The sequence below is a fragment of the Barbus barbus genome (genome assembly GCF_936440315.1).
Source record: "Barbus barbus genome assembly, chromosome: 38".
Classification (NCBI taxonomy): domain Eukaryota; kingdom Metazoa; phylum Chordata; class Actinopteri; order Cypriniformes; family Cyprinidae; genus Barbus; species Barbus barbus.
Window position 1 is genome coordinate 16,448,640 of NC_136716.1, and position 25,858 is coordinate 16,474,497.

The following is a 25,858-nucleotide window of genomic DNA, read 5'->3' on the forward strand; positions in this document are numbered from 1 at the left end:
CCTCAAAAATTTGTGGGAGACTTATAAAGAGCAGTCAGCCAGAGTTGACAGCATTACTTTTCCATTGCCTCATACGTTAGCACTGAAGATCAGCAGACTTTTTGCTGTTACCGCTTATTGCCATGTTTGGGGACAAACTCACTCATCTTCTTGGAACTAGCACTCAACTCAATTTAGTAACCGGCATTTGCATAAACATCACTTGGGCTTGTTTGGAAAGGATCAGAATGTTTAAAGTTTAACCACAGGCAGTGAAGACGCAAAGACACATACTAACTTTAAAGCACACAAATGAGACTCTAAAATGCATAATACAGAAAAGATTCAATTCTTCATCAAATTTTACAATCACTGTGATTTTGATCCTTAAAAATAGACAAGAATAACTGCTTGTATTTGACCATTCTGTTGTCTTATTTAAGAGATGGAGGCTAAGCAATTCTAAACAATCCTCAGTCATCTAAAAACACAAGTCAAAAGCTACAATTAATCTTACATTGCACTATGGCTGTGAGGAGAACCGGGACGCTGCCAGTAAATAATGCAAATAATGAGATAAGCTAATGGTTTTGCAGTATTTTAAAGAGGGTAATTGCTAAAACAAACAGCAAAAGCTTTGATTCTGGTCTGCTGTTTGCACTCATTCAAATTCCGTCTCATTAAACCCACCGAGCCCCCATGAAAACTCACTAATACTGTGAATGAGGACTTTAAGTTTTGCCCAGTGGCCAGTTCTGAACATGCAAACTAAAATAAACTGCATTTTAGCGCATTTTTATAGTATATTCGCAATAAAACAGAACCAATTATCAAGTTAGAAACAATAATTGCTTGTAGTTTTATTATGAAATATTCATTGTGTATGAAATGTGTATTATTGCAAAACAAGGCAGAGAAAATATATTCAAAACTCTTGTGAGCAAACATTTTTTTTTGGCCTTCGACATCCAAGGAACCTTTCCATTCTATAAAAGGTTCTAGTGAGTGAAGCTTAATGTACACATAATATAAATTAAAATAAAGTTTTAAGCAGAAATAGATTTGGTTATCTTTAGTTAACAATACTAAGTATACTAAATATAGTACATATACGCATTTCCATTCATTGTGGCCATAATATTTCTCCTAAGTATTGTGCAATTACAACGTGACAGTAATATGCAACATTATGACACACTGTTTAAGGAATGTGTTGAGCGCTGCACTCCCTGTCTCCCGCATCCCACAATTCCCACTTTGCGATATGTGGGTCAGCATTAATGTATGCAGCACCTGAGCTAATTGGTGCAGAACAGAACCTGAAAAGACTCTGTGATCACAGAAAAAAATAGCTCAGGCTATCAAAGTACAATCAGGACAAGCCATCCATTTCAATGTAGATAATCAAGGTGCGATGGGCTGTACAGATGGACAGACAAACACAAAGTCGCTGTGATGCTGACTGTGTGAGGGGACCCTGACAGCTCGCAATTTCAAGGCAGCAGTCGAGGGGAACAAAGCTGTCAGAAAGGTGACTATAAAGGACGATGGGGACCGTGAAGAGTTATGGATGTGAAAAGCATAGATGTATGGCACAAGAGAGGAGAATAGAAAGAAAATGGATGTGATACAAAGCAGCAGCACTGGAGCTTGCAGCTCTGCTCCCCAGGCAGGTTCATACACTTTACTGCATTGCAGTGAAAAAAAAGGGTGGTGTAGGGGGTTGGTTAAAACACACGCACACACACACACACACACACAGACACACACAGACACACACACAGACACACACACACACCCACACACACTCACCGGTACTTGCACAAACTCTCAAAAGCTTCACTTCTCTCTCTCCTCACTGATCAGGAAGATTATTCTTATGCTGAATTATTTAAAGAGTCAGGGATGGTGTTTTTCTTTAAAACAGTAGCCCTAAATAAAGAGATTTTGTGCTCTTTTTTTACACATACTGACTGGATGAAAGTGCCCTTAAGGGGTTAGAAGAGATCTATACATTAACATGAGCTCATTTGCATGTAAATGCAAATCAGTGCATACATTTAAACCTCTCTCGTAACACACAGATATGCTCAGGTATGACATTGCTGTGGATGGGTAACCTCTACTGTCCACCTGTCTCAATAGCTGAAGTCTGACCCTGATATGTCCTCTGGAATCCCCTGTGGAGTAGAGTAAAGCTAACCGCTGTTAGAAACCATGCCAGGGCCTATTTTGGCAGCAAACTTTTCATGTCCTCACTTGATCCTCCATTGCAAGGTTAAGTGATCACATGCTAGAGGGAGGAGATACGCCTTAAATAGATAATGGCAATCTCCTAATAGATAAAATCCCTCCATTGCCCCCTTCAAGTAAAAAGATAAATTGAGATGCAATGAGACAATCTTGTATACTTCTAAAATATTGAGAAATCCACACGTGCATAATGTCCTTCTGGACTGGTGTTGGATCCAAAAGTAATTTGAGGGCGGTCAGTCGGCCTACAGGAGGAGGAGGTGTTGTACTGTGTATGTGTGTGGGTGGGTGGGGGTTTATTACAAACATAAATGCCAGTTTTCACTATAACAATCTCACACAATGAATGTTGTTACCAACATTTTAACAGTTCTAAACAGCATGCATTATATTGTCCCTTTCCATCTATTTATTTATACAACAAATTATTTAGGTCCTTGAATTTGAACAGTGTTCCAACAGAGCTGATATACAGTAAACAGTGCTGATTTTTACTGTTTGTGTCCGTTAGTCTTTTTTGTGCATTCCTGACTGATTTTCCGTCTGTGCATTAGTTGTGGGTAGTTTCCAGGGACTCTTTAAAGTGTCTTCATTAATCATTGAATCATTCATTCAACCAAGTAGTTTGCAACTATTGCTGTAAATTAACATGATGGATGTAGTATGTTCAGATTTCATTCATACTCTATACACATTCATACTATATAGAACAATATTTTAACAGTTGTGAAGTTTTTAATCAACTGAGGTACCTATCCAGACAGCATGCAATTTCAGACGTAATGACAATTTTTTTGGAGTCATTGAATCATTCTTTCAAACAATTTGTTCAATAACAATTTACAACAATTACAAACAAAAAATCATTAATTCATTCACTTAACTAATTTGTTAAAAAAAATGCTATATCATTCAGGAAAAAAAACACTACTACTGTGTGTTTCTGTGACTGTGTTTGGAACTATCTTCATTTGTTTGTCAATATTATTTCTAAAATATGAGTTACTCAATATTAACTTCTTGTTTATGGAACTGTCGTATAAAAGCAATATTACATGCATCAGGCTGCAACCTTGTTCAAGCCATCATTGCTAGTTTTAATATTATGATTTCTAATTTGTAACAGAATCTTTGGCATAAGAAAGTAGTTCAACTCACAAGATTAGACAGACAGACAGACAGACAGACAGATAGACAGATAGATAGATAGATAGATAGATAGATAGATAGATAGATAGATAGATAGATAGATAGATAGATAGAACAGTATACTATGAAGTTAAAGTAGAACATGTCCCCTGTTTGTTAAACTTCTCCCTAACAGTTAAAGATCAGAGGCACAAACACATAAACTCTCTCACCTTTTCAACACATACACACACACAACACACATAAGCATCTCACTCAAGTGGAGCTCGTGTTTCCACAAAAGCATGCATGTGCGGGTGCTGAGGCCGTGGAGAGGCGTCGGTGCACTGCCTCCAGCTGACAGGTCCCTTCTGCCTGAGATCAAGGCCAGCTGAGTGCACAGTCCTTTATTCTCACACAAAAACATGTGGCATGTGCTTCTCAGAACTAGGTTTCAACTAATCTGCCCAGTAACAGTTGCAGTGTGCAGTGGAAGGAGCGAGCAGTGAGGAGAAGTGAGGAGGAAGCCACTAGGAAAACAATCCAGCAATAGCTAAAGATAGATCCGAGCTTCCAGGCACGCTAAGGCCTGGCACACTCAAGGTTAGTGAATGCACTGGGCCACGCAAACACACATGCACACAAGCAGAGAGGAGCACAGACGAGAGGCCTATGCAGTGGATAGAGGGAATAAGCAATGCTTGCTTTGGAATTCACATGGCCTTCAACATTCAGAACAGTGTTACTTTACTATCATTGAGATACCATTATAGTTTTTTTTTGGTTAATATTCTGAATTAGTTTTTTTATTTTTGTATTTTACATGTAAGTAATGTTTAGTAATCTTGTGCGTTTTTGTCATTTTAGTTTTTGTATTAGTATATCTATAAAGATTTTTTTTATCAATTTTATTTCAGTTTTTCAAGTTCGAATAAATGAAAGTGAGAAATGTTGAAAATAAAATGAAAATAAAAACAAAAAATATAAATAAATAAGTTTGAGTTTTAAATTTTTATTTCAGTTAATGTTTATTTTAGTTCAAGTAACAATTTTTAATGATTTTAGTTTTAGTTAACTATAATAACTCTGATTCAGTCATGAGCAATGCAGAATGATCTTTCTTCTATATGTCTAATGTAAAACTCAATATATTGTAAATGTATAAAAAAATCATAGATGGTCTTTATGGAATGATAGATAGGAAATAACTCAAACTATGGATTTCATATGCATTTTAAGTGTTATATCATATTGACATAATTTATAGATAATGTAAATGTAAAAAAAATATGTATAGATTAGGTATAAAGAGGCAGAAGCTATGACCAAAATATCCCACTTCATGTCTATTTTACAAAAAAGTTTGTTATTCGGGACTGATCTAATGAACCTAAAAATAAAAATAACATATATATATATATATATATATATATACACACACACACACACACACACACACACACACACACACACACAGACACACACACACACACACACACAAACACACAATTTCACACAAAATTTTGAATTTCTTTCTTCTGTGGAACAAAAAGTTTTTTTTCCCCCAAGTGTCATGAACGTTTGCTCAGATGGACTGTCACGTGTACAGTACGCATGCCAAGCTGAGGTTTTGGACAGGCCCATCATACTGACCACTGTTTAAAAAGGAATGAAATGATGAGAAACACCACATTACTCTAGGTCCATTTTGGGTAGCATATTCACAGGACTTGGCTTTGGCGCCTTAACACACTACATTTGCAAAGGCTTTAGATAGAACTGAACTTGTGCTGAACTCCCATGAATAAACTCTTTCAAATCCAGACTCAGAGCAATAAGTTCAAGGGGTCTGAGTTAGTTTTATTTATTTGTTGTTGTGTCTAGCCAATAATCTTTCCATTGAGACACACTAAGCCACTCGGAGACGTTAGATAAGGTAATATGGTCTTGCCCCTCTGGCTAACCTAATAAAGCCTAACCTCTTTCCGACAGGCCTATTACACCAGTCTAACCTCGTTCTTAGGTGTGACATCCTGTGTTCTACCTTCAAAAGGGTGTTGCAGTCCAAAAAGCTGTAGCTCTTTTGAACCTTTTTATTTAAAGCAACAAAATCTACACTCTCTCTTCTCTAAAACCGCAGCGAGTTATTTTCTGAAACATACTATTTGGTGTCAAACAATGTATAATTACAGTTTACAAGTTTTTAACTTGCATAAGATAATTGTAGCCTTATTTCAACCCTGTGCTTACAAGCACTGAATCCTCACAGAACAGTCATCAATTTGGATTCAAAGATACAATTTGCACATAAAAAACAAAGTCCTCTCAGAGAATGAAAACAAGTCCAGCCTTCAAATGACATAAGAGAGCTCTGAGGAACAGTGTTCAGGGCCAGTTACATACTGAACTCATGATGTGGAAAACAGTACTCTACTCAGCACTGATGGGGACTGTTTCATGGCACGGATGATAAAAGGAAGAGAGAGCGATGACAGCACTTCTACAGAATCTTTCTGTTTGTTTGATTCCACTAATACAGTTTTTGAAGGAAAAACGAAGCTATTTGTGTTCAACAAGACCTCTATTGTATTCATTCTTATTTGGTCTGGCATGTTTGTTGGACCTCTAATTACTACAACATAACAAAAGACACCTGTATCAGAACTTGATACAGGACGGATGTTATTAAAAGTGCAAGGAGCTTTAGATTAACTTTTATAACATGATTTTTATAACATGATAAAAAAACAAGCCACAGGGCATTTCTTAAGCTAAAGCTATTTATGCTCCCTACAGTACCGAGGCATCTTTCTGTACAACATATCTTAGCCAGTGCATCAAGTTGCATTGCATTGTGTTGACAATTTTGGAGACACTTGTTTATCTTAGCAGCAATATATGGTCAAAATGCATTTAATGTTATTAAATATGTTTAAATATCTTATGAGAACTGTCTAAACATAAAATACACATGAGTACTGAATAATGCAATAACTAACCCCTATAAGCAAAAAGTATTTAACTTATTGTGTGCAATGTATATTGGGCAACAACAACAAAAAACAACAATATATATATATATATATATATATATATACAAATCAGAAATAGTGTAGAAAAGATATCACAACATATCAATAGAATATGCTTATGCTCACCAAGACTGCATTTATTTGCTCAAAAACACAGTAAAAACAAATATTTAAATTTAAAATTTATAATAAGAGTTTTATATTTTAAAATACTTTTAAATGTAATTTCTTCCTGTGATGGCAAAACTGAATTTTCAGCAGCCGTTACTCCAGTTCACAGTGTCACATATTCCTTAAGAATTCATTCTAAGATGCTGATTTGGTGCACAATAAAAAATTCTCATTATTATCAATGGTAATATTTATGCAGAAACCATGCAGAAAACATGAAACGTGCTGTTGCTTAAAAGTGCAGAAACAGAAAGGATAATGAATCAGTGGTTCACAACACAATGTCTGTCACGGAAAGATGAAAAGCGATAAAATCTTTGACTTGAAGACCAAACAAGTGAAGAAATCGTACAAGAAAAATCAAACAAACAGAAAGATGCTCAAATACCTTTGAAAAACCCCAGAATCTCCTTCTTAACCAGTTTTTGGGAGTCGAGAGCTCATCTAGAATTCTTTGATGAATCAAAATCAAAAGAAGAGCATTTATTTGAAAACTGGAATACTTTTACATTATAAATGTTTTTACCGTCATTTTGATAAAATTATTGTATCCTTACTGAATAAAAATGTTAAATCTTAAAGTGTTAAATGTTAAATGCTTAAATGTTAATTTGTTTAAAAAAATGGAGACGATCTTATATTAAATATCTGTGACCTAAGTCCTAAAATATAAAGAAATCATTATAAATGGTGACCATGAATGATCCAGTGCGAGACTTTTAGGATGTGGAGAGATTCTGTGTGTTGTGTCTTGTTATTTAGGTTAGAAAATGTCCTGCTGTTTAGTTATGCACCAGTGGAGCAGGAGAGGGTATGCGGGGGGTTCAACAAAAGTGCAGATCTGCACAGATTAAAATTACAAAACAAAACATCATGTAACCTCATGTACTGGGACACACTAAATCTTCCACAGTGGTTTTATAAAAAAATATTTTTGTTTTTGATAGCATGGTCAGACATTGACGGGTTAAAAGTTTATATCATAAAAAAGGACCACAATCTGAAAATATGAAACTTGAATGCATCTTTTCTAAATGTCACTGTCTCAAAATAAACATTATGATCCTCAGGTCTAATGCAGACGACTAAACAAAAAGACTGAGCTGCTGTAGACCAGATGAGATGATCTGATCTCAATGACAAAGATGAGTGTCATGACCTCATTTCTCAAGTGTTAGATTCACGCAGCCATTATACAGCCACCCACAATGAGCTCATGATGGTCAAGGAGGTCGGTCTCGGTGTCTCTGAAACTCTTGGTATCTCTGAACACCTCTGCAAAGTCAAGCTCTGTTTTTTGCTGTCATGTCCTGAGTCTGTTCAGGTGCTTCAGCAAGCAGATGGTTAGATTATGCATGACTCCCTATAGTGCAGTGCTGTCTCAGGGGGCTATATTGTCTTGAAGGTCATTAGTCAAATATTCTTCCAGGAGGATCTGATAGCAATGATGACAGTAAATGCTGAGAGTAATAATGTCAAGGTCATAATCAGAATGATCGCTGTGTTGTGCAGGTAATATGGATCAAAACATGATTTGCTATGATAATAACATGTTAAGATCTTGTCCTCAGCTGTGGTGACATCCTCTGTGGTTTAGTGCTCTTAAAAACAAAAATGTAGAGCTGAGTGCCACCTACTGGCTGAAAAATGATACTGACTACTGCAGTAAGATTTTTCCTGCATCTTTGAGTTTTCACTTTAGGTCCAAGAAAATTAGGGCAAAATACACTTCTGGAGGAAACATTTAACTTTCTTTATCACTCTGCTGGTTCAAAACAGACAATACATCTCCATTGCTCAGACTAATCAGAATGCACATTGTATAGTCAAATTCCCTGAAACATGCTGATTTGGTAAGAGGGCATGTTGCTCCCTGGGGTAATGTGAATTGGGCCTCCTTGACAAACATAAAGACCTATGATAAATGTACAGTGCTTAAGTATGTGTGTGTGCGTTTAGGTTGTTATAATAAAGAATTATTGTAATAATAATTTTATATTTGCTAGTAATTATATTTATATATTTCTTTTCACTTTAACAATTATATATGTTTAATAATAATAATTAATAATATTTTAATTTATTTTTATTGTAATATTTATTTATTTAAAGTTATGTTCTTTTTTAATAGAATAATATTGTAGAGTTTTTTTTCTTACAAAAAGAAACTGGAAAATGTATAGCTATAATGTAACTACATAATATGCAATTATTATTATATTTGAAAGAACTATTATTTATTAATATTTAATTTTATTAAGTGTATTTAGTTTTCTTGTTTAAAAAAAATGACAGATTTACAAAATGATATATGTTATATAAATTATTTATTATAAGCAAATATAATTCTATTTTGTTTTCTTTTAAAAATGGCAGATTTACAAAATTACAAAAAAAACAAAAAAGATAAAAAACAAGTAGTTCTACTAAATGTATACTGAATGCTTGATATGTTGTCAGGGTCTCAGGTGGTTTAGTTTGTTCCTGGATTAATTGGATGGACATACAGAGTCCCAAGTTGTCAATAAAAGGACAATTTAACTGATGCAGTCCCTCCTCCAAGTCCATCTAACCCCAGATGCCTTTCCAAATATTTAAATTATGGCCTTGGCTTCATTTCAGAAAGGGAAATCCTCACAAGCCCTCAGTCAGAAATGTAAACAAGTGAAAAAAAAAACTTTTTGATAGGCTTTTTGCTATGGAATTGTATGGCACCTCCTTGTATTGCTATAGCAACAGACAATAACTGCCTTTCTGTGTCAAATATTGTAATAGCATGTCATCCACAGAGGGCAAAGTCACAACGAGTATGCAAGACATTTTGACTTGATTTACAAATAAAAAACAGTGCCCACGGTAACTTTAAACTTGCTGCTCCAAAATACAATCACAGACTAACAAATCAGATTGATTGTATTTATGCAACTGTCGAACAGAAGAGGTCTGTCACACCAGAGGTCAACTGTTATTGGACACAAGACCAGCTCTAATCACTCTTCTCTCACTGATCAGCTGTTCTCTCAAAGTCATCAATTGGATTCTGTGAAACGCTTTGTCTCTTACAAAAGACAGCTGGAATAAGGACACTACTGCTCACTTGACTTATGGATTTCATTTGCAGTTTTTAGTGAAAATATGTTACACAAAACAAGAAATTCTGAAGGGTTTTATTTCATATATATTTTTAATTTATTATTTTTTTTATTAGAGGAAAACATCTGCATTCTACGGTGTCCACCGTAGCATTCAGTATTTTTTGGTAAATAAAATTTACCAAACTCCAGTCATATCAGTCTTCTAGAAACAACAACAACTGTTTTTCTACATAGAGATTAAGCTGGTAAACCACGACTGAATGCCGTCAAACAAATTAAAATAAACATGCATGAATAAGAAGGCAGACCAAACATAGTTTCCTTCATTTTCATTGTGTTTTGACCCTTGACCTTTTTCAGACATTTTTCTTAAACGCTGTCTGCATAGATTTGTTTACCATCAGTAAATGTTCTTTTGCTCCCTCTAGTGGTTAAATAGACAATTAAAACATTAGGCGTCTAATATTTTGTTTGCGAGTTTTCATGATGAAACAATTATTATGTATTTTAAGGCAACTGATACACAAGGTAGAGGTAGTTAGTGAGCAGACACAGCAAAACTGGAATATTACTACAGAGGTTAAGGCAAGATTGAAAACGTATATATAGAACTTTCTTTATGTGGCACACTTGGACCAGATAACACATTTTATTAATAGGAGCTCTTGTAATTGGCGTGATAGTGGGTCAAATTACAATAGAGTAAAAATAGAGTTAAAATACTAGGGTTAAAAAAGCCACTTGTTGGATTAAAACAAGAGAGAGAGAGCTATTTCAGTAAGCCTGCCTGTCATAACATCAATTAACACACAAATCTAGCTTTATATGAAGGGAGGGGTTGATGTTTGGGAATCTGGTTGTGTTACTAGATCAATGAGCGTTACAAAACGGATTGCTTGTATAGAATGAGCGTTACAGATACACGTATACTCACAAAAGGCCACATGAACACGTGAAATGCTGTCAGAAATGTGAATGGATTCGATGAGAGAGAGAGAGAGTGATGTTCCCTTAAAAGCAGCTCTCAATGATTTGTGAATCGGTGCGTTGTCGCCATCTTCTGCCAGTTCTGTCACCGACCTCACCGGAGCATCACAGCAGACCGCCGGTGGGCGAGTCCCGGGTGTGGCTGTCTGCCTGCGTTCAGGAGAACAATAACACTGAGTGGGGAAGGAAATAAAATGCTGGGGAATCTAAAGCCGTGACATCTTCATCAGTAGACACTTGTTGTTTTTTTGCTTTTGGAGGAGGACTGAAGCATGAAGAAACATCACAGCCCCGCGAAGGGACCGCTGGAAGTCACCGTACCAGACACCGAGGCGACCATACAACAACTCAACAAGCTGCTGTCCAACGGCAGCGGTTTCTACAGCCTCCCAGCACAACATTTCAACGAGGTCTTTCCCAGGATTTACATCGGCAATGCGTAAGTTCAGCGATCTTATGGAGACTTGTGTGCTTCTGATGGCAGGAAAACACTGACTGGTAGCTGCTTTCAAATGCTGGATAAATGTGTTGATTGTGGCACAGGCAATTGATCTGTATAGATAACTAAACCCTGTCAGTGAATATTGACTGAATCTTTTCAGTCAGTGTTCAGGTGCAAAACAACAATCCTGTGAATGGAGCATGTCAGCTCTCCGCCTACGAGAACAATCACGAAGCCACAGGAGATTTTGCTAACCTTTAAACAGTGAGTCAGACTACAAGAGAAGCTGCTTTTCTCCACGACCGTCCTCTATCGGTACCATCTCGCCATCTCTCTGAGATCACTGGTTACAAAATCGCTTCAGTTAGACCTCAGTCACGTGTTTCTTTGTATTAAACCGTTACTATTACACATTAATTGCATATTTCCTCTGTCATACTAAGAGAAGACGACCTCAAGGGGGTTTAACCAGTCATTTGTTTTCACGATACGCTGATTAAAATCCCTGTCGATTCAACAGCACCGTTCTTAAAAATCATGTGCTAAAAAATATGCATTTGTGTAATTGTGACCTTTTACTCAGAAGCCTGTTTACAACTTCCCAGTGTGACAAGTCCGCTGTCTCCACTATTAATCCAAAAGTCTATAAAGGCAGTCAGATTATATTAGCCTACTTATTTTCGTGTTTCAAAATTGACATCAGGTTCATGATTACATAGCTAGTTAGTGATTTGTTCCTAGAATAACCTCCATTTTTTAATTAACACGCACGGACACATTGCTTTTACATATAAATAGTTTTTAGGGCAGTAAACTTTAAATAAAATAAGTCATTAAAATTCTCAGAGATGGTTTGCAAAAACTTGAGGAAGATCAAAGATGCTGAGAAACAAAATCTGTAATCATGACAACAGTCTGATTAGTTCTCTAAAATATTTGTTTCCTAGGTAGCTTGTGGCTAATATGAATGATAAAAAGGAGAAATGTTTTTGTTTAATTGCAATAGACCAACATACAAGAAAGGTTAATAAACTGTTCAATATTTGGCCATTTTGAGATTATCAATATTAGCTAATAATCATGCCTGATTGGCAAGTATTATCTCCCATTGTGTTATTTCAAACATGCTGTTGAGTGGATAATGCACAATTTTGGTTTTCAAATATTTTAAGCAGATATCAAGTAAATATTCCATTTAAAATATTTGTTAAATTTCACAGTATAATATTTATTTCTATGATGAAACTTTGTCTGTTGACAACGAATTGTTGGCGTATTGTTTATGCTTTAATTTTAATTTCTGGAACTTGTAAGCAGCAAATCCCCCTCTACTTTCATAAACACACCAGTTGGAGATAGATTATATATATATATATATATATATATGAGTGACTGTTCCCTGGTATCATTTATTTCTTTAATAAATCAGCTCACATAAGCATTGTTGTATTGGATAACTATAGAACAAGCACATAATCTCTTTGTAACAACAAATCAATTTGAGCATAAAACCACAGCCGGATGTGCCTGGCTTAGTCTGTGCTACTAAGAGCAGCAGGAATTTAGAATTTAGTAGATATTGACAAAACATTTTCACTGAGCTGCTAATGTCTGTATCTGCCCTGTATGTAGCTTCCAGATTTATTTAGGCTATATTCACTTCTAATATGATAGATAGATAGATAGATAGATAGATAGATAGATAGATAGATAGATAGATAGATAGATATAGATAGAACAAAAACTATTTATATACAAGTACACCTTGCACACCAAAGTTTTTTTTTTTTACACGATATGCACAGTCTGCACAAAAGAGTACTTGCTGCACTTGTATTATATTGCACAAAGGATTATATTAGGACTGATATTGCAAAAGAATGATGTTTGAAATTAGATGATCCCATCCATAATTACCCATCTCGATAAGATTGAATGTCCACATTGTGTTCAGCATGCACTGCACTGTTTTGTTTGTTCATATTCTTGCCAATACTACAGAGCACGTTAATAAAGTAAGTGCAGATATAAGAGCGTGCCAAACCTTTTGGGATTATAATTCAGTTAGTGTTATGACTCTAGGATATGATCTATACGATACTGTCTTTAGTAATACAAAGTCATTATGATTATACATAAAAAAGATAAAATCCTAGAATTTTGTGCTTGATTTGGACCATTTACCATCTGTAAAGGTGCAGTATGGGGCAATGGGCCACTTTCTTCGTAGCACACCTCTCTTTGTAAGACATTAATAATGCATGTGAAGGGACTGCAGTGAACAGAGTGCAGGACAGGTGAACAAGATGCAAAGCAAACACTTTCTCTCTCTGTCTCACTCTCTCTCTCTCTCTCTCTCTCTCTCATGCACATGCATACACGCATACATACAGAATCAGAATCAGAATGAGCTTTATTGGCCAAGTATGTTTACACATACAAGGAATTTGTTGTAGTGACAGAAGCTCCACAGTGCAACAGAAAGACAGCAACAGGACAGGACACAGATAATAAAAGAATAACAACAATTAACCAAAAGGCAATGTACAAAGCAGTAAAAACACAATATATAATATAAACAACTATGTATGTACAGATCAAGTATGTGCAAATTAGAAATGAGAAAATAAAGATAAAATTAGTGAGTGTGGTGAATGGATAGTGTATTAGTTGTGTGTTCCACATTTATTGTTGAGTGTTCATGAGATGGATTGCCTGAGGGAAGAAACTGTTCCTGTGTCTGGTCGTTCTGGTGCACAGAGCTCTGTAGCGTCGACCAGATGGTAACACTTCAAAGAGGGAGTGTGCTGGATGTGAGGGGTCCAGAGTGATTTTACCAGCCCTTTTGCTCACTCTGGATAAGTACACTTCTTGGAGAGTGGGGAGGGTTGTACCAATGATTCGCTCAGCAGTCCGGACTACCCTCCGTAGTCTTCTGAGGTCAGACTTGGTAGCTGAGCTGAACCAGACGGTTATTGAAGTGCAAAGGATGGATTCAAAGATGGCAGAGTAGAACTGTTTCAGCAGCTCCTGTGGCAGGTTGAACTTCCTCAGCTGGCGAAGAAAGTACAACCTCTGCTGGGCCTTCCTGACAATGGAGTCTATGTGAATATCCCACTTCAGGTCCTGGGAGATGGTGGTGCCCAGGAATCTGAATGACTCCACTGCAGTCACAGTGCTGTTCATGATGGTGAGTGGGGGGAGAGCAGGGGGGTTTCTCCTGAAGTCCACTATCATCTCCACAGTTTTAAGCGTGTTAAGCTCGAGGTTGTTAAGACTGCACCAGACAGCCAGCTCCTTAACCTCCTGTCTGTAAGCAGACTCGCCACTGTCCTGGATGAGGCCGATCAGTGTGGTGTCGTCTGCAAACTTCAGGAGCTTGACAGAGGGGTCTTTAGATGTGCAGTCGTTGGTGTAGAGGGAGAAGAGCAGTGGGGAGAGTACGCAGCCCTGAGGAGCTCCAGTGGTTCGAGTGCTGGATGTGAATTTACCAAGCTTTACTAACTGCTATCGGTCTGTCAGGAAGCTGTTGATCCACTGACAGACGGAGGTGGGGACGGAGAGCTGGGTTAGTTTATTCTGAAGGGTTTCCATGGTGATGGTGTTAAAAGCGGAGCTGAAGTCCACAAACAGGATCCTCACATAAGTCCCTGGTCTGTCCAGATGCTGCAGGGTATACATATACAAACACTGAGAGAAATATGACCACAATCTGCAAAGGCTCCATATAGACAGGATCTCAGTGGGGGAGAGTTTGAATTATGGGTGTTGGGCGGTGCATCCGAGTCCATCACTTCATCACCACTGAAGAGCCTGTGCTGACTGATGGGCTGCTACATCCTCCAGTTATAAACCAAAAGGCCTGGAGACTTGATCTTTATTTAGGGGGTTCTTTTGAGACTGTGTAAATACAGTGTCTGTGAAAATAATGTATTATAATTGTATTAGGTTATTTATTATATATATATATATATATATATATATATATATATATATATCCCATATGTCCAGTCTTTCATCTACTGCATTCTCACAAGGGATGGCAATGTGGAGCAGACTAGAGAGACATAAAGAGGATTTTTAGGAGACAAAGATGAAAGAGTTCCAGGTGCTCAAGCAAAATAGAGACAATGCAACTACATGACAGAGCATTCTGCTCATCTCTTTTCTCATCTCTTGTTTTCTCTCTCTGTGGACTCAAGAGTCCTATTTCAGGCAATACGCTGGATGCCTATGGCCCTTTGTATGCCTCTGGGCAGCAGCCAAGATCTCCTTGGTGTGTCTGTTCTGGTTTAGAACACTGCTGTCCCCAGGGACCCTCTGACACAGGCCGACATCTCTGCCAACTAAAAGCGGCTCCACAATTCACTCCAATCAATCTCAAACTAGACACAGCAGACTGATCCATAGCTGAGGCTTCTGGGTGGGGTTGGCAGGGTCTTGGGTTTACTGGAACTACAAACTGAGAGCGCGCAGATTGCCATTGTTTGTCACAAATGCATTGAACATTCTTGATAAACAGTTATATAATGCAACATAAGGGGTTATGTAACTGTTTTATCAAGAATGAATGATTACAAGGTATTCAGCAGTGAGAGAAAAGAACACAAGAAAAGTCATACATTTTTAATATACCCTAAGAAATTTATTTGGGAATAATGCTGGCTCAATCTGAAATATGATGGGAAAGCCTAAATATTTTCTAAGAAATGTGAATTGTTAAAAAAAAAGAAAATAATTACTAATTGCCTTGAGTTTGAGATTTCTTGCTGCCAAAAATATTTTTTTTTTAAATGATCACTTTGTGCAGACCAGGGCCCGTATTCTTAAAGATTCTTTTAGAGAGCTCCTAATTTAGCTTAAAAATGTCTAACTAGGAGATTTTTCCTGTTTTACCGTACTCTCTCTCTCTCACACACACACACACACACACACACACACATTATATATATATATATATATATATACAGTATATTCTTTATTTTTTATTTACCTTGCTGTCATTCTTAATGTATTTTATAGGAAATGAACAGCGACACAAGGTTCTGAAAGTGCTGTCAGGTACAGACCCAAATCATCACTGCTGTATAGTTGCATTTTTCCAGTTGCCAAATATGTTAATGTAGTGATTACGTCCATTTCTGGCACTATGGCATTTCAGCGCGGTGTGTGCAACACATTTCTTCTCCCTCTTCATGTTTCATCCATTTTCTCCACTGCTAAAGAAACTCTTAAGCCTTTTAAAGGTCCTCGTTCGTACTCCTAACAATTGTGGACCTTAAGATCTCTTTTAAGGCTTAAAATGCTTTCTGAATTACTTTTTTCTTTACTAGGATCTTTTCTTTAATTTTAAGAGGAAATACCCATATTTCTAAGAATTTTCTTATAATTTTGTTACTAGGAGCAACTCTTAGCACTAAGATTTTTCATGAATACGGGCCCAGGTCTTCAATGAAAATGAACAACTTCAGGTTGATTTGTTAGATCACTGTCAGCAAACACCAATTGAGACAGGGTTGTAGTTGAGACCAGCTCATTTGAGACCAGAAGAGGGTCGAGTTCACCCAAAAATGAAAATTCTGTTATAAATTACTCACCCTAATGTCTTTCCAAACATTTAAGACCTTCGTTCATATTCTGAACATAAGATATTTTTAATGGAATCTGAGAGCTCTCTGACCCTCCATAGACAGCAACAATATTACCACGATCAAATTCCATCAAAAATATTACCACGATCAAATTCCATCAAAAATATTACCACGATCAACGCACAGAAACGTATCAAGGACATCAGTAAAATAGTCCATGTGACATCAGGGGTTCAACCATAATTTAACGAAGCTACAAGATTACTTTTTGTGCGTAAAGAAAACAATAATAACATAATTTATTCAGCAATTCTTCTCCCTGGGTTACCGTCCTCTGCCATGCGTGTGCTGTCTACTTAACGTAAACACTGCTGATTATGTTGATTACATTCTGGGGTACTCTCCAAAATGGCGGAAGTTGGTAACTCGGGGAGAAGAATTGTTGAATAAATTATGCTATTATTGTTTTCTTTGAGCACAAAAAGTATTCTCGTAGCTTCGTAAAATTACGGTTGAACCCCTGATTTTACATAAACTATTGTACCGATGTCCTTGCTACATTTCTGTGCGTTGATCGTGGTAATATCCTTGCTGTCTATGGAGCGTCAGAGAGCTCCATATATCTAAATTTGTGTTCTGAAGATGAACGAAGGTCTTACGGGCTTGGAACCACATGAGGGTGAGTAATTAATGACAGAATTTAAATTTTTGGGTGAACTAACCCTTTAAAGTGCCCCTATTATGGATTTTTGAAAATGACCTTTCATGCAGTGTGTAACACAGCTCTAAGAGAATGAGAAACTCCTGCAAAGTTTCAAATCTGAAAGTGCACCGTGTATAAAGTTATTGTCTCGCAAAAGAAAGAGTCGACTCTGAATCATTGAAACGAGTCGTTTTTAAAACGAATCCCAAGCCGTTTCATGTTAAGGTCAACATGAATCATTAGCATATTGCCCAATGCCCACCCACTTGTTGGTCTTTTCGCCTGGGTCTGAATGAAAATGCAAATTCATTCTTTGCCACTAGGTGCCACTTTTGTAAAAATAGCGGTTTCCCCAGTAACGGCTGTACACAAAGCAGCATTGAGCTCACAGACACTGCTTTATCAGGCATTACAGGCATGATGAAATGAAAATGAGACCAATCGGACCAATCACCAGAGAATAGCGTTACGCAAAGGAGGGGTTTGGAAAAATGTATCATTGAGCGAATCGTTTGGGAGTCTTTGAGCAAGTAAGGTAAAAATAAATGCATATTATAAGACAATGAAAATGTTTTTTGACATTGCATGCATGTCAACCTGATGTTTGGGACTCCCAAAACTAAAATAAGAACCTTTCATCAATAGGGGCACTTTAAGACCGTGTCCACATGTTCTATGATGAGACCAAGACCAAAAAAATACTGTGTTGGACTCAAGGAGCATGACCATATTTTCATGGTCTTGGTTTTATAGACTCAGACTCAACACTCTTCTGGTCTTGGTCTTGACTCAAATGAGCTGGTCTTGCCTACAACACTGCCTTTAAGGGACAGTTCATCCCAAAATGAAAATCTTGTCATCATCTACTCACCTACTCAAGTTGTTCCAAACCTGTTGGAGTTTCTTTCTTCTGTTGAACACGAAAGAAGATATTTTGAAAAATGTTGGTAATCAAACAGTTGATGGTAGCTAAATGGATTGGAACAAGTGGAGGGTGAGTAAATGATAACAAAATTTTCATTCCCTTTAAGTTATCACAAAATTGGTTTGTTTGGTTCAGGTGAATCTCACACGTGCTCTGTTTCTGCTCCCCAGGTTTGTGGCCCAGAATGTGATGCGTCTGCAGCGGCTGGGTGTGACACACATACTGAATGTCGCAGAGGGAAACTCTTTCATGCATGTGAACACCAACGCAGAGTTCTACGCAGGAACTGGGATCACGTACCATGGCATACAGGCCAATGACACTGAGCAGTTCAACATCAGTGCCTTCTTTGAGGAAGCAGCAGACTTCATCGATAAGGCTCTGGCACATGGAAAAGGTCAGCTGCTCGTGCTTCTCTTTTTGTAAATGCTTTTGTTTCTTATCAAATACCCACTTTAGACCTACGTAAACTGATTGTAAAGAAAACATTTTCCATTCACTGACAAGACTATCCCAAGATATTACAGAAATCTTGTTTAGTCCATTTGACACAGATTCTTGATAATTCATGAAGTATGAAGCCAGCGATGTCTTTGCAGAGTTAGAATGCAAAGTAATCTATGGTGCTTATAACTTGAACTTTCTTTAACAAGCCAAAGTTACTTATTTTTCCCTTATGCCATCTTTCTTTTTTCATCACTTTGTTTTAATGCTTAGCTTGCACAAACAACAAACAAAAGTCAAGACAGAAAACAACGAAAGGAAAAAATACAGTGGATTTATTGAATTGTTACTGTATATGTATCCACGGACAATAATGTATCCCAAAGTGGATCTGGTAGTCCCTACACACAGATTTCATCCCTAGATATCTCACACCAGTCGTTTTAATTGGTGCATTTAAACCCATCTTTTATAGCATGGATTTTATGCCATCTCTAACACAGAGGGGCAATTATAAAGCATCTTAATTGCAAGTCATCTTGGCAGCAGGAGCCCAGTAAGCGGTAAATCAGACTCCAAGCCTGGGTCGAGGGAGGACACTAATCTTTTCACTGAGAGCTTAAGCTGAAACAAAACCTCTAGAATATATGCTGCCACTTCGTAGCCTGGCTGAGCTCAGCTGTGACATTTGCGACAGCCGTGCTTACAGTGCGCTTGATGTCATCTGGCGAATTTGCTGGCTGAATCACAATGAGCAGTGGGAGGCATAAAGGTCTGAGTGCTCCCGCTGCCTCTGAGTCACACTGAATCTGTTTTAAAAATATACTCTGCTTAGGGGTGGGTCTCGATGGCTGATTTGTCATCTAGCTTTAGATTTGTTCTTGTTTTAAGTTTACTGTAGGTCTAGCAACAGTGCATTGCAGAGGATTGATGTGATATTCATTACGTGACCCCTTAAAAAATATACCCATATATACTACAGTGAACCTAAAATAATTAGAGTAGTTGGTTTGGATTTTGTGGGGTTTCAGGTTTATATCATTCATCATCCTTGATCTCAAAAAGTGACTACAAAAAACTCGGCATGTGAGGTGCAATTTTATATTTCAAATACAGATGGTGATAGAGAGGCCAAAGTTCAGAGAGCCGTCATCCTGAAGTTTTTGTGCTTAAAGGGTTCGTTCATCCAAAAATTCAAATTCTGTCATTAATTCTGCATCAGAATGCCGGCTTCTGCATCAGCATTGTAGAATTAAGTTATTTTTGTTTTCTTTGCGCACAAGAAGTATTCTCGTAGTTTCATAACATTACAGTTGAACCACTAATGTTACATGGACTATTTTAACAATGTCCTTACTACCTTTTTGGGCCTTGAACATGGTAGTTGCGTTGGTGTCTATGTAGGGTCAGAAACCTCTTGGATTTCATCAAAACTATCTTAATTTGTGTTCCGAAGATGAACGAATGCCTTACGGGTTTGGAACAACAAGAAGTTGAGTAATTAATGACAGAACTTCAAAAGATGTAAGACTGAAGTGCTATGGTAAAATGCATCTGTCTAGTCTAGTGCATGTTTACATGGAAAAAAACTATGGAAAAATAGTGCAGTGGAATAATTTTTTTTTTTTTATTCCTTATGCAATTTAATGAATGTGTTTGGCCAATGCAAAATGGCTCTTTCAGCGTGAGGTTTCACAACAGGATGGCGTATCAAATTAAAATGGTTAAATGTTCTAAAATCACCTCAAGATCCATCTGTACTGATCCATTTCATTGTATTCTGCACAGATGTTTTTGAATACAAAACATCCTATGTGAACATACACAATTACACAGGACATCCTTAATGTTTTAAGAAACCAACTAGCCAACTGATTTTAAAAATACGGAGTGTCTATTTACATTTAGTGCAAATAACCCACCTTGTTGGCAGAAGCTATTTACACTAACTCCGCCACCAATGTGTGATTGGGATAATCAACACTACAAAAGATGATCGTCTAATAATAGCTCCAGTGGCATTGATGGTAAAGCATGTGCAAGGAAATAATCAAAAGTTGAAAAAAATAAAATCGGTTAGGGTATAGTTGTAGGGAGGGATTTAATTTCCCAATAAGGTGGCGTCCATTTATAATTTGAATTAAAATTATAATTTAAACTCAATACGTTATTATTGCATTCTGTTTTATAATGTACTACAATACTGAGGTGCAGATAATTGCCACTATTTGCAATAAGTATTATAAATAGCAGAAAATCCTGCTACTTTAACATAGTGTAAATAGAATCCATTGCTATTTTCACTTAGTGTAAATAGCATTTAATCGCTATTTACACAGTGCAAATAGCCACTGCCTTAAAAATATGTAGTTTTGCATAAAACTACATATGTATTTTAGTATGTATTTACATACATACTAAAACGTAAGCCGTAGCTCTGCATTGATCTACAGGGAGCAGAGATTTAAGAATCAATGAAGGTTATCTCCTTGACATATAAACAGCACAAAGACTCACGGGAAAACGTAAGTAAGCATTTGGAGGAGGCATCAGGTTTCAGATCCTCTGCTGCATCTGCCAAATAAGCACAGCAGAGGCTTGCAAGGTGAATTCCTTCAGGAGAGTAGGCTGGTCAATAATGAATGTGTTTGCATGTGTGTGGTTGCATGTTTGGAGCGGAATTGGTCTTAAGGTTGATTTGAGAAGGTTCACGATGAACTGATGTTGCGGCAGAAGCCGCATTTGTATCCTCAAAGGATGAGATCTTTGGAGGTACTCCAAAACCTGCCTTTTTTAACCGTTATTTCTTATTACTCTTCTAGGAAAGGTGTACGTTCACTGCCGAGAGGGCTACAGCCGTTCGCCTACTATCGTCATCGCTTACCTCATGCTCAGTCACAAGATGGATGTACGAGTTGCAACGGCTACAGTAAGACACAAGAGAGAGATCGGCCCGAATGATGGATTCCTGCGCCAGCTGTGCCAACTCAACGAAAAGCTGGCAAAGGAGGGCAAGTTGAAGACCAAATGATAGAATGTGCTCTACCCCACATATATTCACAAATGCAGGCAAACGGTCAAACTAGTGTGCACTATTTCCAGTCCAAGTATATTAACAGAATGTATGCATACATCCAGAGCATAAGCATGGAGATATACAAAGTTGTTGTCAGTGTCCTGAATAATTACCCCTGCTTCCAGCTGGCTGGTAAAAGGAAATTTACTGGCATATCTGAATAATTAAGGCTGTAGAAAGAGCAAGGGCAGCATTTTATATGTCATCACAACTGTTTTGTTTTTGCATCATTCCCCATGATAATTAGCTTCCGTTTTTTTCACTAGGTACACCTAAAGCATTCCAGTACCCAACTGTTTATATATCTCACAAATTCAACTTTTGGAGCATATTAGCCCAATTGTCATCTGTAATGTAGAGCACAATCATTCTATGGGTTCCGATTTGCCCGAAATACTGCGATTGCTCATCCCATTTGTATTTGTATGTGGTAGAATATGATATTTAGGTATAAAAAAGCAAGTCGAATACACCTTTTAACCCATTTACAGACCTACAGCCAGATTTTTGATGGCTTTCCAGCATTTTAAATCAGGAGGACAAAAATGTTGTGCACCAGCACACACTCCATTCGCTCACTAACTTAACATTCCACTTTGTACCGAATGGTAGCATACAATCAACAAGATATATCTACAACAAGCCAACCGTATGTTGTAGCTCAGATTCAACAGACGCTACAAACAGGTTCAACCCGGTTCTATGCAGCAGTGATAATGCATCAGCCCCATTAGATCTCTTTACTCTGGAATCACTGTCTCTCACTGCCAAGTCTCATGCCACATTTTGTCCATCACAAGATCACAGTCAGCCTTGACCAGAGAGACACGTCCGATAGATGGAGAGCCTCTGCCATGCCAACTGCCTAATGATGTGCCCTTACACAAGGTTTGTTACCCAAAGGCCCAGTGCCCCTTCATACTGCTAGTTCAGAGATCGCAGGAAGCGTATCAGTGACATCTGCGGAGTGTAGATCAGATTTTTAAGGGTAGCTGTTGAAATAGATTAGGTTTACTTCGGGCTCAGCTTTGTCCTTAAAACAGAATCACTTTAGCACTGGAATTGACTCATTTTGCTGCACTGCTGGCTTGTTGCAGGTTTTAAAGGGGTCATATCGTACATATTTTTATCATTTAATTATTTCCCCTGAGGTCCACTTATAACGTTAGTCCAATTAAGCAGGCCATTATTGCTGCTGTGCCTTTAAGACTTCTATGTAAGCATCCTTTTTGCATGTGAAGGGAGTTACATTGACTAGTAACTGATAGTTGTCGGTATAGTTTATGCTGTCCATCGTTCAATAACAGCATCATTGAGGCAGATTCACAAAAAGGTCTGCATTGAAATGTTCAAACCATTAAGATCAGACTTTAACAGCAGAACTTTCCCACATTTTACTCTTATCATTAGTTATTCAGTTTTGGATTAACAGTGTCCTTCCTACTTTCTCTGTATAGCTTCTTTGGGATTGGTTTGGCTACACTGATGTGTAAATATGGGCGGTTGTATGTTAAAGTATGCACATTTTTGACGTAAAAAATGTCTGTATTAGCTTCAGTAAATGGTCTTTTTGGACTGGGGAGGAAATTTAGATTTCTTAAAGTTAACCCAAAAATTAGATTTCTTATAATATGACCTCTTTAAAGGAGAACCAGCATCACTTCATTTGGAATAAGTGCATGCAAAAGTTTCAAACACGTAGCTTTTTGAATTAGTCTAATTTATCTTGTCAAATTTGATTGATCTAATTATATTAATAGCTCCTGGGCCTCTACATTTATTATTACTGAAGGAAAATACTATAGTATAAATCGGAGGCTAGATTATAACACAAAGCACTACTTATGCCTCTTTTTTTATATTTCTATATTCCAGATATATATACTTCTAAATACATATTTAGACGTTGACATATATGAATGTATAAACTGTCCATAATATTTGTGTATGACCAGTATCTATTACCAATAGAAATATCTAATATATTGTAGTCAACATCCACTTTATTTTGAAACGCCTTGAATGCCATGGCACATTTACACAAAAACACCACGTTTTGTGTCACACATCCATATTATCCAGTTTTTCTTTTCGCTGTGATGGAGTGTGTTGTATTTTGCTTATTTTATAATTTACATTTGTATTAGAGGATCAAAGTCTGTTTTCACAGGTAACACAAAAATTTAGTTTTCTTTTTTGTTTAGTTTTTTTGTCTAAGAACATTTAAAATTGACAAATACCTATATTATGTATGAACGCATTCAAACTATAAACATTCCTTTAATATAATCTGGAGACCTAGGCTTTATATAACCTAATCAACTGTAGCTTTTGAAAACCTGTGTGCCGTCACAAAAAACGTGAACCAATGAGGATGGTCTGTGCCAGTGGCAAGCAATCTATGGGAGTTTATCAGTCATTACAACTGAACTGAAATCTTTTAGCAGCAACTTTTAACCTCAAAAAGCAACAATAACACATTTTGAATACGCATATTTGTAAATTTCAACATAAAGATGTGTTTGCTGGCCCTGTTGGCTGCAAGGTTTCAGAAGATGAAGAACACACCCTTTTCTGAACTGGATCTGAGGAAGGAGAAACACTGCCATCTGCTGTTGATAACCCATGTGGTTTGCACAAACTTGCCTGCTATGTATTGCCTTTTATTCACATGTATCTGATTGTACGTTACACAGTGTATAGAAATTGTAAACAATGTAATTATGCAGGGAAGATTAAATGAAAATGGTTGTACCACTATATGGCTTAATGATGTCATTAGTATATCACAATGCTGCTTGGTCATTTTGTATTTATGTCTTATCAATGTGATATTTTAGTTTTTATTTGAATACCACAAACTAAGGTGTCTAAAGTGATGCATTTTTTATGCACTTGCATTTTGTGGCAAGTATTGTCTGTGCATTTTTGTTTCTTTGTTGTAAAGCACAGTTGCATTCATGTGTGCACACACATTTGCTCAAACGCCGCTGACTACATGTAACTCTATATCGTCTATGTGCCGTCTCTAACTCCTGTATGCTTTGTGTTGTTGCTGTAATGTGATATTGTAAACGATTGACTGCTTGTTTGTTGTAAAGGACATGGAAACCTCAGCAGCTGCAAATTTGGCAGGAGGGTTTGGCACAAATGTTCACACTATCAAATTATGTTTTACATTTTGAGTTCGGGAGTTGCTTGATGTGACTAAACAACAGACTTAGGTTTCGTTTTAATCTGACTTAATCAGGAAAGGAATTACAGATTGCTTGAAGTGGAGGTCAAATGAATGCATTCACATGACACAGGCTGTCTAAACATCCCACCTTAAAGCCTTATCCTGAAGATGGATTATATATTTTTTGATTCATGTCTTCACTTCACAAAGCAAGGTGTACAGCTTCTACAGACACTTTGTTGAAGTGCACTTGATTAAATCACAGTTATTTTTCTTACATTGGAAAATGTTCTTTTGTTTTATGATGTCTGAAAATAAATAGCAAAAATTAAAATGTTGTGCTTTTTTTCGTTAAAGTTTGATTCATCTAGTTAAGTGAGTCTCAACTGGGAGAATGAATTAACTGAAATTACTAATTATTATAAAAATATAAGGGTGATATAAAAAGTTAGGGTGCTAAAAAATATTATTGTCAATTTGTGAGTGTGTTTTTGTGGCGACTTTCCATAGACTTCTATTACTTTTATACTGACCAAACTATATTTTCTATCCCCAAACCCAAGCCTAACCTTAAACCTACCCCTTACAGAAAACCTGTTTGAATTGCTACACTTTCAGATAAACATCATTTGCTATTTTTAATCATTTTTGTCCCACATGGGGAAAATGTAGCGTAAACAAGCACATCCTCACACACACACACACACACACATATATAAAGATTTAAAAACAATGTAACATCAAATAGTATCCTCAACCTTGCTAACACATTTTTTTTCTCCCTTCTTTTATCTTCCTCTATCTTATATTGTCTTTTCAAACTACAAAGCCAGAAAAAACAACTTTAATATTGC

At 36.9% G+C, this 25,858-nt stretch overlaps 1 protein-coding gene across 2 annotated transcripts; it reads left to right on the forward strand.

Annotated features, from left to right (window-relative positions):
* Positions 1-3,809: 3,809 nt before the first annotated feature.
* On the forward strand, positions 3,810-25,327 carry LOC306857655 (dual specificity protein phosphatase 3-like). 2 transcript variants are annotated; one of them, XM_079397691.1, is made up of 4 exons: positions 3,810-3,963; positions 10,906-11,084; positions 18,477-18,703; positions 21,573-25,327. In XM_079397691.1, exons 2-4 carry the CDS (start codon positions 10,918-10,920, stop codon positions 21,779-21,781), a joined length of 603 nt encoding a protein of 200 aa, XP_079253817.1. In that variant the 5' UTR covers positions 3,810-3,963; positions 10,906-10,917; the 3' UTR covers positions 21,782-25,327. The 2 variants fall into 2 exon arrangements, with proteins under 2 accessions (XP_079253817.1, XP_079253816.1); XM_079397690.1 differs by lacking the exon at positions 3,810-3,963 and having other exon boundaries at positions 10,758-11,084.
* The last annotated feature ends 531 nt before the right edge of the window (positions 25,328-25,858 follow it).

Excerpts from the sequence above, each read along its gene's own strand:
- LOC306857655 (XM_079397691.1), top strand. The coding sequence starts at position 10,918 with ATGAAGAAACATCACAGCCCCGCGAAGGGACCGCTGGAAGTCACCGTA. Across the intron at positions 11,085-18,476 it reads AGGATTTACATCGGCAATGC|GTTTGTGGCCCAGAATGTGA; the intron begins GTAAGTTCAGCG and ends TCTGCTCCCCAG. Across the intron at positions 18,704-21,572 it reads GGCTCTGGCACATGGAAAAG|GAAAGGTGTACGTTCACTGC; the intron begins GTCAGCTGCTCG and ends TTACTCTTCTAG.